This window comes from Camelus ferus, chromosome 5 (assembly GCF_009834535.1).
Source record: "Camelus ferus isolate YT-003-E chromosome 5, BCGSAC_Cfer_1.0, whole genome shotgun sequence".
Taxonomy (NCBI): domain Eukaryota; kingdom Metazoa; phylum Chordata; class Mammalia; order Artiodactyla; family Camelidae; genus Camelus; species Camelus ferus.
In genome coordinates this window covers 30,358,890-30,372,099 of record NC_045700.1, presented here as the reverse complement: position 1 = coordinate 30,372,099, position 13,210 = coordinate 30,358,890, and the positions used below count along the sequence as shown (strand labels likewise).

General features: G+C 35.6%; 1 protein-coding gene and 1 pseudogene across 1 annotated transcript in view; one reads left to right on the top strand and one right to left on the bottom strand.

Annotated features, from left to right (window-relative positions):
* Nucleotides 1-13,210, bottom strand: part of LOC116663621 — a 544,445-nt pseudogene that overhangs the window by 221,053 nt on the left and 310,182 nt on the right.
* The window catches only part of NEB (nebulin), a 226,036-nt gene continuing 218,646 nt past the window's right edge, over nt 5,821-13,210 (top strand). Inside the window, 5 exon segments of the mRNA XM_032479425.1 lie at nt 5,821-5,943; nt 6,557-6,640; nt 7,188-7,252; nt 10,776-10,817; nt 12,608-12,808. Of these exon segments, the coding sequence (XP_032335316.1) occupies nt 7,217-7,252; nt 10,776-10,817; nt 12,608-12,808 (279 nt within the window). The 5' untranslated portion in view covers nt 5,821-5,943; nt 6,557-6,640; nt 7,188-7,216.

Below are 13,210 nucleotides of genomic sequence, written 5' to 3'. Positions count from 1 at the left end.
TGGAATGCTCATTCCCCTGTCATTTCCACCTCTTAAGGTTCTATCCAAAATTCACTCAAAAATACTATGTCCATGCTTTGGATTCAAGATGGCTGAGTGAGCACAGGCATTTATTTCCATCTCTCTCAAAATCCTAATGAATTTTATGAAAAAGTTAATAATGATAAATGACAAATCGATAACAGTAATAAAAAGAGGAACTTGCTACAGTGTCTAATAGAAAGTCTATACAGAATCCCATTTATAATGAAAATAGGTGCTTTAATATATCTAGGAATACACTTACCCTACTTAATGTGCAAGATCTATATAACAAAAACCATAAAACTTTCCTGATAGATGTAAAAAAGAATCTGGTTGGGAAGACTACATTATGAAGTATCAGTTCTTACAAAATAAATCTACAAATTCAGTGCAATTATTTTTTAAAAATCCAAGGACAGTTTTCGTGGAACTTGGTAAGCTAATTCTCAGTACTTCTGAAAGAACTAAAGTATAAGAATATCCAAATGAATTTTGGAAGAATGAAGGCAGTTTGCCCTACAAATATCAAAACATACTAAAGAGCTGCCATAATGAAAACAGTGTGATACTGACTTAGGAAGAGTCAAATAGATTAACTGAATGAAAGAAACTACACTTTTTTTTTAGAAATTGATAAACTTCTTGTAAAATTTATATAGAATACCCAAGATAAGTAGAACCAAATCTCTCTTAAAGATGATACAGTGGGAGGACTTGATCTTCCAGACACTGTGGCCAGTCAAAGCTACAGAATTGTAACAGTGTGGTATTGTAGACCATGGATAGAATAGGGAGTCTGGAAAGAACTCATACATATCTGGATAAGATTGATAGCAGAGGAAGAATTTCATCCAGTGGAGAAACAATGGAATTTTTAATAAAAAATGCTGGCACAATTGGCTATGCATATGTAAAAAATAAAATTAGATTTCTAGTTTATATTCTATACAAAAAGTAATATTTTCAGGTAGATTAAACACAAATATGAAAGGTAAAACTCCAAGAATGTAGAAGAGTATATAGAAACCTATCTTCATGAAATATGGGTAGAAGGATTTTTATTGAAAGCACTAGTCACAAAAGAGATCGATGAAGCTGACTACATACAAATTAAGAACTCCTGCTCATCAAATGTCAGTGTGAAACTAATGAAAAGAACCACAGACGGGGAAGATATTTGCAACACATAACCATCAAAGGACTAGTACCCATATAAAGAGGTCTTATAGATCAATCAGCAAAAGGCCAACCACTCAACAGGAAAATGGGCAAGAGAATTAAACAGACTCTTCTCAAAAAGCAGCAAAACATCCGAAAGTCTAATAAACATATGAAAAAGAGTTCTACTTGCAGTCATGGGAATGCAAATTAGAACAATAAGATTATATTATTACACATCAGACAGACAAAATTTAGAAAGCTTAACCTTAAAGGATAGCCAGATTAAAAGCATACATGACTGATAAGAATATAAATTGGTAGCAACTTTGGAAAACAGAATTACTTAATAAAGTTGAAGATAAGCATACTCCTCGAATTGTAATTTACATGCCTACTTACATACTCTGATCATTCAGTTGTCTATGATCACAAGAATGCATGTGCAAGGATGCTTACTTCATCTTTGCTCTTAATTGACAAAAGCTGGAAATACCCAGTTCCTCCTCACCAGCAGAATGGATAAATAAAAGTATAGTCATATTATACAATAATTAAATTATTAGACAATAGTACATATTATACAATATTATACGATAATTAAAATTTAAAAACATGACATTAAGTGAAAATTAGGTCATAAAATTGCATATAATATAAATCAATTATATAAAATTTTAAAACAGACAAAACTATCATTTAAAAATAGATACAGAGGTGGCAAAATAAAAATAAAAGCAAGGAAATTATTGCTTTCAAGATCAGGACAGAAATGACCTTTTTAAAAAAATTACAGTACATTTATTTGTTTGTGGGTTTTTTTGGAGGAAGAGGTAATTAGGTTTATTTAGAAATGACCTTTTTATACATGAGTGATAGTTATATGGATACTCACTTTACTACCATTTGCTAAATTGTACACATAAGTTTTAGATACTTTTCTGTATATTATACTTCAAAACAAAAACAAAATTAAAGTAAAAAAAACTCATAAAGTAAAAAGAAAACAAAACAAGAAAAAACTCTCACAAAAGACTCCAGAAACAGACATCCATGTTAATTACATAAGTGCTAAAAGTGGCATTTCAAATTTAATTCATTTGATGAGTATTGTTAAAACTGGAAAGAAGGAATTGCCTGATTTGACTGCATATGAATTTAAAACATCTCTATGGCCACAGACACCACAAACCACTTTAAGAAAATAGTTACAACACACAGAAGAAACACATGGCCAGTAGCTATGGTGTCAAGAATGTCTATAAACTGGTGTAGGTGGGGAGATATGGGCCAATAATATACAGAATAAAAGATACAAATGGTCAATAAACATATGAAAAAATAACCAACTTTCTCAGTAGTTGGTAAAGTGCAAAATAGAAAAAAATATATATAACATGCAGGAAATTTTAAAATAATCCGAATGTAATTATTGTATAATTATATATTAAACTTATTAAATCATAAAATAATTACAAAACAGAGAACTTATGGGAGTCATTAAAGGCTAAATCTCCTTCAAACTTTACCATTCTTAGTGTATGACTGAGTCTTGAGATGGCTGCTCTGCCCCTAGACATTACATCTGTGTTCCAGGCATAAGAGGAGGGAAGAGTAGCAAGAGGAAAACAGTACATGCCAGCTGAATCTGTCCCTGCTTATCAGTAAAATCAGACCTTTCCCAGAAGCCTCATTTCCTAGAATCACACTTAAATCTTATTGACAATACTGTCACAATTTTCCCCTAAGTCTTAGGGAATTGAAGAGGAATGTATTTTTTAAATTAGCATATTTTTGTCCCAAACTAAATTGTGATTCTGTTAATAAGCAAGAAGTGGAGCATACAGTTGCTTAGTCAATGCCTGCTGCATGATGGAAGCACTTAGAACAGTGCCTGGTACATTGCACATAATAAATGTTAAAGAGAGGAATGGGAATTTTCAGATTATAATCTACATAATCCTTAGAATGACAGTGAAGGGGCATCAAGATGAGACTTAAGCACCAGCCACAGAGGAAACTAGTCCGGATGGAATGAAAGGCTCCCTGAGGGAGTGAAGGTGAAATGGATACAATTATAAAATGCTACTTAATGTCTTTGAAAACACCAAGAGTAGATTTAGAAAGTTTGAGATAGTGATAAGTCTCCGGAATTGTGCTGTTCAATGCAGTAGCCACCAGCCCCATGTGGCTATTTTAGTTTAAATTAAATAAAAAATATAAAAAAATCGGTTCTGTACTCATGCTAGTCCCATTTTGAATGTTCAGTGACCACATGTGGCTAGTGGCTTCCATCTCGGATGGTGCTGGTATAGAACATTTCCATCATTGCAGAAAGTTCTATTGCATACGACTTATCTAGAAAAATTAAGCCAATGGAGAAAAAAAAGGAGAGAGAGAGAGAGAGAGAGAGAGAAAACTATTCACTCCCAGAAAACCAAACCCTTGTGTAGGAAAGGAAAAATAATCATAATATATGGGGTTCAGCTGTGAGTAGCCTTTTGTTAATCATAATCATGTAAACATTGAATTCTGAATTACATAAATAGAACCTTATTGGGAGGATAGAGATGGGAGATGAGGCTTGTGTCTTGGTGGGAGTGGGGGTTTATATAATGGAGAAGTAAAGCCGCCTCTTTCAAGATGGGAAACCTGACAGATAATGCCTATAGCTGGAAAAATCAGAGAAGAGCAATAAGACATTGTTAAATATATAGAGATAAATAACAAAAGATTCAGCTAAGAGGGTTAAAATGATTGATGCCAGGGTGGGGAAAATAGAGGAACGGTGGAAACGGGGGGCACTGATTTTAGTAACAAGCTTTGCAAAACTATTTGATTCTTAAATGATACACAGATATACTTTGATTAAAATAATTAATAAACTCAAACTGCAACAACAAAAACCCTATTACAGTGCCATCTCACCCATCAAATCTCTTCAGGTCCCCAGACATGACACTTCCATACTTTTGATATTTTGGGAAGCAGCATCTGAAGCTCTGCTATTGGTAACTAACTGTACCATGCTTTGTTCTGTAGCCAGTTAAACAGACGGATAGCCAAACTTCTATTGATTCGTTAATTCTTAGACTAATACAGTCTGATTTCAGAAGATTCACACGATATTTTGATATTTCAGTCTAATACAGAGTCAAGAGTAAAGATTCCAATGAAATATTTTTAAATGCAATAATAATTTTAAAATAATAGTTAACATTTATTGAGCCCTTACTATGTGCAGGGCATGTGAGGAGAACTTGCCAATAAATCAAGATGTCAGTTTATTCTTCTTCCACAGAGGAGGCCATAGATAGGCCAGAAAAATAGATAGAACTGCTCTTTCATCTCAAGGGCATGACTCCAGAGAAGCATTAATCTATGCTTGTTTTTTACTTTAAATATTTCTGTACTATATGCTTAAAAAAAAAAAAGAGGACCTGTTTATTTTCCGTTTAACACTATCTTTTAAAAAGCATATAATGAATAGTAAGTCACGATTCTTCCAGCTTGCAACTGCCAGAATGATCTCATATTACACACACATATCCCTTGGTTATAAAACCTGTCAAAATATACAAAGGGAACAGGTGTAATTAGTTCAGATGATAAAATGATGTTCATTTTTTTTACCACCATATGAATCATGGAAGGAGGAGTGGTACATACGTTTGAAATGTGAGATTACTTCCTAACATGTAACTGAAAAAGAACTGTTACAATATATTTAGTTTCAAATCCATATCAAGACATGAGTGACCCACAGGGTTTTTGCCTCAGTACAGGGGAGTGGCAAGAGATTAAATTGGTGAAAACTGTCTTCAGGTAGAAAATTCTTAGATAATTTTTACAAAGTCAATGTCTTAGCACTCTGACATGCATGATAGAGCTTTATCTTCTAATGATTTCCTCACTTCCATTTTTTTTCTGCTTTTGCTGTTCAGAAATTAAACTCTTTTATGCCTGCATTCATACTTTGCTTCTAGGAACCATCTGAGTAAATGGAAAATCAGTTACTCAGCTACATGTGAGAGAGGTTCTGTATTCCTAGCAGCTAGGCTTGCCTAGGAAGAGAGAAGGTGATGACTATGACAGTGGTTTAGTAATAGAAAAATCATGGGGTCTAATCTCTCTAATTATGCCCTGTGGATACCTTATCTTGTTTCACCATCAAATATTTTCACCTGTCACCCCATTTTATCACAGTTTAAAAAGTCGGTTTTGCCACGTTGGTGTTTTCTGGATCTCATCCCTGTTTCTTTCATATCAACACCTGTAACTCATCTGTGGCTCACCTGGTGAGCTGTATTAAGAGCGACCATATTTATCTCCGTGAAGATTGGATCAGTGACGGGAGGAAAGCAGTTACAGAAGGGTTAAAGCCCTTTAAAGTTATGCTTATTTTCTTCTAAATTCTTTTGCGTGAATATGGTATTAGATGGGGCCGTAGGAAATGAGAGAGTAAACCTCAGTTTGAACCCCATCTGCTGGAAGTTAGGTAAAATTCCATTACATTTGAATAGTTCTATGCAAGCAATTTGTTACCCTTTATCCTTTAGTGGAATTGATGAACAGGTGTTTTTCAGAAGATCACTCAGTATATTTAGCTTCTGAAATCTGAGCGACTCAAGATCTGATTGGCTGCTCTGACCACATGATAATTCGGAGCCCAGGCACCACGCTGGCTCTTGTCTGGGGTTCTCAGGAGGGGAGAGTTGGGAGAGGCTTTGCTGCTGAAAAAATTTATTTGGTAGACTGAAGGTAAGGCCAATTTATGGTTTTTTCTGTCAGGTTCTCTCAGAAGATGTTCCACAACTCCCTTTGAAGTATTTTCTAAAGTTTGGGTCATAACTGGGAAAGTGAGTAAGGGAAACGTGAGGAGGAATGTCTAACCCCCTTGCCCTACTCAGGCCCTACTAATATCTGACATGTAGTGCATGACTAGAGTCAAGTCCTATACTAACCAATTTACTGCTTGACTAAGTTGGCTTTCTTGTCTAACAAAAAAATTTTTTTTGTCGTTTTTTGCCTTTGCTTTTCTTTCTAAATATATTAGACTGAAAAAGGATCTATGTTCTACCTTCCTATATTTACCCTGTTCTGCTGGGCTTCATTTGCCTCAGAAGGAGTGGTAGTTTTGCTAGCTTCACAAAACCAGCCACAGCTGGGGTATTGGTTTACATGGCAAATAGCTCGGGCGCAGGAACAGCTGCTCCAAATCATCATCCACTTTTATCAAGAGTCCCGCTGTCTGGCGTCAAACCCGGGAAGCCTTGGGAGACCCTTTGGCTAGTTCCTGAATTAGAAGCGTAGGCCAAGACCCACAATCTCATATGTACTTTGGTCAATGCTTTAACAATTTGTGATTTTTCAGGTTTGAACAGAGCTACAGAACCGAAAGAGAGAAATCCGTACAAGCCAATGCTGTTCGGGAGGAAAATAATCCCATTGCCTTGAGGTTTCTGTTTTTCCTTTTAAAATCTGTTGGCAGATTTATTTTTATGTGTTCTAATTGGAAGCATAGGCTCTATTGCATACAATGTAGGAGAGCAGTGTGGGGACCTAAGGCAGCCCTCTGAGAATTTTGGTGCTACAGGGGAAAATTTCCAGCTTTTCCCGAAAGCCAAACTGAACTTTCTCTAAAAGCTTTGCTTGAAATTATGCTTGAAAATGTTTTTCTCCAAGTATTTGGAAATGTAAATACTCTGTTTCTTTGAATTCAAACCCCCTCATTCCCTGACCTCAACTTCATTTTACAACTTTAGCTAAATTGATTGCATAGCTAGGAGTAGCAATATGCAACATGTTCTTGAGGGAATTGAGAAAAAGACATTTGAAGCCTGTTTTTTTAGACCTGTATTTCGATGTTTTCTCTCACTTAGCCCGCAAAAATATATAAATATATAGAATATGTTAGCTTTAAATTCTGTTTTTTGTAATATTATAAGATGATTTCAGTCCTGGGAATAGATTCTAATGGATTTTCATTTGTCTGGAATGTGAAGTTTGTAGGTGCCACTACTACTCTGGGAAAATGGCAGATGACGAAGAGTATGAGGAGGTGGTGGAGGTAAGATTAAATAAAAGAAAAAAAAAAAACCGGCTCTGACAGCAAAGTATTTTATGTGGCAGCAATCAAAGCCATGTAGGTGAATTAATCATTCGAAAAATACATTGTCTATTATAAATTCACAAAGAGTCATCATTAAAGCATAAGAAAAGAATATTTTACATTCAGTCTCACTGTAATTATGTGAGATTAGAATTGAAAAGAAATATCACTGTTTCCCACTTTTGCTTTTCTTTAAACTCTCAAAAAAACAAAGTGTGGGGTAAAGGCAGATTTTAACTTGTCTTCCCCACTTCCCACCCTCTATGATCAAAGGAACAGAGGAGATGAAGGCGAAGTTCTGAGAACTGAACTCTGTTTCTTAGTGCCTGCATAGCAGTAGAGGAAAAAGAGCTGCTTTTGGCTTCAGCCAGCTAATTATCTATTTACATGGCAAAATAGATTAAATGTTTAGAATGATATAGATATGAGGTTATATGTATGTGAGATTTTATATACATGTATATTTGCACATACACACATATGTAAAAATAAACTCATAATGCCCACAAGTGACAGTGGAACCACCTTTTCCACCAACTCTATTATATTTATTCAAGGGAACAAGACTAGCTTTGCATTTGATTTTTGAAGAAGAACAAAGACCATATTGGGCATCTTGAAAAATTCCCTCAGGGTTATTGGTGGGTATCTGACACGATATACAAAGTTGTTAATTGTTTGTTTATTTATTTTTTGTAGGGAGGAAGTAATTCGGTTTATTTCTTTATTTTTAAAATATTTATTGTTGTATTATTTAATTATTTTACTTTGGCAAGGGGTGAAGTATTTAGGTTTATTTTTAGAGGAGGTACTGGGGATTGAACCCAGGGCCTCCTGCATGCTAAGCATGTGCTCTACCACTGAACTATACGCTCCCCTCTTTATATTTATTTTATTTTGTTTTGTTTTTATTATGTTTTGGTTTTTCTTTTAGCTCTTTTAGCATCCATATAGATACATTGCCACTGAATTTAAAAGTGCTTAATTATTACCAATTAACGACGATGATCTAAACATGTGAACCTCTCCAAGTGCCCAAGACACTTGGAGGTACTTTTGAAAACCTGTGCTTTTTGATAAGAATGAAATTAGCTTTAAGAGCTACCCAGAATCAAATTCCAAATGAATATGCCAAAATTTGTCTTTATGGAGCAGTTTATATTTAGATCAAGAACATCGTATTTTATTCTACAAATAAAATTACTTTTACTATTGAAGAATATGAAGGAACAAAAAAGAACACACCAGACCAACCTTCATACAATATAACATTCAACCTCTCTGGCTTAAATGCGAAAGGCCATGTCTTCAATGTTCGATATTGTCATGAGTGTGCATTTTACATATACCCCCTAACAATCAGAATAATCACTGTCAAGCACTAATACAATTATAAATTAAATTGTCTTCCCTATGATGGTAATACCAAGAATACATTTTAGCCTCCAGCTTAAATATACCTTATTTTCTTAATATAATTGTGTTCATCGGTCACTGGAAATTGTACTTAGTGCTAGATTTGATGGACTTAACTAACTAGATGTCATAAAAATGGAGGAAGCTATTTGTAGGCAGCTCATCTTTGCCATTTTATTCCCATTACTGCTTCTGGGTCTGACCAGAAGGTGCTAAACCAATAAACTTTCTGCCAGAAGTGTTGAACCAAGGTCTCTCTGACCTCAAAAAAAAAAAAAAAAAAAAAAAAGCCATGAGAAAGAGATGGTGGCAGATTGAAGAAAATGGGCAGGGAAGAGTTCCCAAAACAGACAGGAACTAGCTTTAAAAATATATCTCCTGGGGAATCTTAGGCAACTAAATAAAATTGTACTGTCACTCTCTACTCAAACTTAAACTTGGAAAGAAAGGAAAAGAAGCAAAGATATACTATCTAATTAGTGAAACAGCTCTAAAAGAAAAAAAGTGAGATTTGGTATAAAAATTAATGCCAACCATTTGGATAAGGTTGCCTTTTTTTGGTAAGCTTATTTCTGAGATAGATTTACTAATGATGTAAACCCAGCAAAGGTAAAATTGGATGGCTACCAAAGAGCTGCTTTTACTTGGATGCTAAGAAAATCCAAAATAGTTGTGACTCACTGATTTTAGTTTAATATTTCTTTTCAAGTCATTGATGCTTTGTGCAGCCAGGAAAATGGTTCCACGTAGATCAGCATCAAACAGCATTTCCAAATGATACTTCCCATGTGATGGAGGCACAGCTCATAAAAAAGAAATTCTCTGTCCTGTAAGAGCTTGTGACTTCTGTTGCTATGTATAAGGGCACAGAGACAGAATTAGATTTCAAATTAAAAAAAAAAGAAAGTACAGGAGCAAAGAAACCATAAGAGTAGGGGACATTAAGCTAGTTTTATGCTAATTTTACTGCAAGTGAAACAGAGCATGTAGCCTATTGACAATGGTTAAGTAATCTGATGAGAGTTCACTGAACCAGGGTAAAAGAAAGGAGGACTTCGAGGGGAATTTTGCATTCAGTTTCCCCCTTTCCTTAAGTATATGTTTTGGTGGTAAAGGAAAAAATGAAGCATAAAATATTATACATTTTGTTGACTGAGAAAAAAAAATGAGCCAAGTGTTTCATTTTTATCCCCTTCCTTGTATGCCTTGGCCTAAACTGGCTTTTCCTTCTGTTCCCCTAGGTTTGCTGGGTGAGGCTGGGGGCAGGATTCCACTCTCCTTACACATCTGAAACAAAATGTCAGCCAGTTCCTACCCATGTCTATTTATTGCTAGTGATGTCAGAAGCGGTACAAAAGTAGATTTGACCTCAGATCTTGTCTGCAGGCACCTCAGAACCATCAGTGGCAAATTGCTGCCTAACTTCCCCACATTTTATGATGAGGAATCTTCTCATTTTTTCCTTCTCCCATTGGTATTTGTAAATTTTCATCGTAGCATCCCTTTTACACCACCACTACTGGAAGGGATGTACCCATCACTACATGAGAAACTCTCATTACTTAGTAGTCAGGGTGGTAGAGGGGTAATGAGATGGTATGTGCCTTGGGATCTATCATTTCCATGATGCAATGTTTTAAAATGTTATTCACACTGAGGTGTCTGTTTTATTGTTAGTCAGCAAACAGTGTTTTATCACATTTCCTCTTGGCCCAACTCATACACTCAAGATATTGTTATACCCTTTTCTCAGCAAATTCTGTCTTGGTTACCCTATGAAAAAATTTTACTTGTTCCAAGTGAAATAGCTTCACCTGATATATACCCAGCCTAAGACACCTTTCTCATTCTGCATCTTTGTCCAGTCTGATGGCTTTCACTTTAGCTACCCTGAAGTTTCACACAGTTGGAATGGGTTCCAAAATGTGAACAGCTTCCCTCATCTACTTCCTTCCCACAAATACTGAAAACCAACTGGACTAGTGAAATAAGCCACGTGATTCAACTGAGGCAGAGCAAGGGTGATTTCTTTGGTTCTCATGACACCTTTGTTCTCTGTTTACAGTATTACACAGAGGAGACAGTCTATGAAGATGTACCCGGAGAGGTAAGACCCAGCCCACACCTGCATGAACTGCATGCTCATTAAAACAAGAAAAGTCTCTCTGACTCCCACGGCCACAGAATTGGCAAAATGGAGAATCTGAGAGGATCACTCCCCTAAGTGTGCCCAGCAATGGTGGTACAAGAATGAACGTCCATTGTTTTATAACATGTTTTTCAGCATGTCCAATATGGCTAGGGATGATTTCCCCCATAGCTTGTGTGGTATTTTTGGTGTAGGTGATGCTTATTAGAATAATGTCATTGGCTATCAGCACTCTCTGACTGTAGCAGAGGAATAGCCTTGGACTTCTTATTTGCACAAGGACCAGCAGTTTTATTGTGTAGTCCTAAATTCTGGAGCACCAGCTCTGCCAAAAGGGATGGCGCCTCCAAGCCTTTGTTCCTGATGATACAATAAAATGCTTCTTAGATTTTGGCACATTAGCAATTCTGAGAAAGCCATTCTCATAAATATTCCAAATTGGAGCTTATTTTTTCAATATGAAGTACCTCTCTCCTGCTTCCTTTCTGCATGAAGCTGTTTCTCTTGAGCATGACAGATAGTGATATGGATGGCTAACCCTAAAGCCTGCACAAAAGCTAACATCTATAGATGTTGTGAACAGGTTAGTTTCTCACGATCAACCATACATCAGTAATGATGGGCAGAGAGCAACCTATTAGCAATGATCTGACAGAACTTGGGGGAGCTGTCATAGATGTGCCATTTCCTTATTATTTAGATTTCTCTTTTCATAATTGATGTTGGAACTCTTCCTTTGGTACAGAGGATATAAGCTGTGAAGGAAATTATACTCTGAGATGGACTGAAGATTTGACTGCTTATCCTCTTTTCTTATATGCAGTATTTTTAACCTTGGACTAGACCTAAATTTTGGACCTTCCACTATAAAGCCTGTTGTAAGAAACAGTAATTTCCCACCCACCACATACATAGGACTGTTGTGTGGGTAATTATGTCATTACGTTGTCATCCTTATTCGTGTCCACCTAAGCATTTATTAGTGTTCACGTTAATTAACTAAGCCAAGAGAATGGTAATCACTTGTAATATTGATGGGATTCTTTTTTTTTTTAAATTCATTATTCTTTGTCTTGTACTACAGAATGCCTAAATGCCTATAGAACAAGCAACTGACTTTTTCTTAGAATCGTTTAAAAGTTAATATTAAAGTCAAGAATTTGAGCTTTATTTGATTGTCTTCATTTTTTTTGTTCGCTGATCCCAAGTTTGCTTTTACTTTACCCATGCAATTTAAGAAGATTTTTAAATATTTGAGAATATTTCTATTTTTCATTTTTATCCTATCTTAAAGTGTTTCCTTAGGCAAATGGAATTTTAAGTCAGTATTGTAAGTCAGTAAGGAGTAAGCTTTTTATTCCATGCAGTCTGTCACAGTCAGCATTCAGATTTATGTAACATAATGTGCCTTCACATGGATATAGTGTGATTTCCTGCTTTGGCCTGATTTAAATTTTTTTTTTTTATTTAAAAATTTTTAATTTTGGGGAGAGGTAATTAGGTTTACTTATTTATTTTTAGAGGAGGTACTGGGGATTGAACCTAGGACCTTGTGTATGCTAAGCATGCACTGTACCACTGAGCTATACCCTCCCCTTGCTTGGCCTGTTTTAGATGTGGAGAAGGAACACCAGGAATATTACTCTGACTTAAAGTTAGAATAATGTACATCAAGATCATGGTATCACAGTTTTCACTTTAAAATCAGTGCCTTCAAATTTTGATATAACTGCGTGTCACATTTTCAGACAATAACACATGTCTATGAAACTACGACAACAAGGACTTCTGACTATGAGCAACCGGAAACTTCCAGGCCAGCACTGGCACAGCCAGTCCCCGCAAAGCCGGTGGGGAGGAAGAAAGTTATCCGAAAGAAGGTGGACACTTCAAAGTTCATGACCCCCTACATTGAACACAGTCAGAAAATGCAGGATCTCTTTAGCACAGTAAGTTTCAAATAACTTCTGCTTCTCTGGTTTTATTATTGAGAAATTACTGATCTCAACCAACTCTGTTTTGGATGCTGACTGGATTTTATTTCTCAAGATTGTATGAGACAGCACTTATTTTGCAAAAGTATGAGCTCTTGTGACTCTTGAATTTTGCTTTTATGTAATTCATTTGCACCATTGTGGCATCAGGGGAAGCACCCTTATTGAAATTATTCCCACAAAGTAAATATAAGGCCAATTATAAAGCATTTACTGGTATTTAATCACAATTGGTTAGCCACTCTGTAATAATGAAATCATAAATATAGATTTAGTTGAAATCAGTTCACAGAAGCTAAATGGCACTTACGCTATGTCTGAGCAGGATGCCTCTTAATGTAGACTTGCTAACAGTAT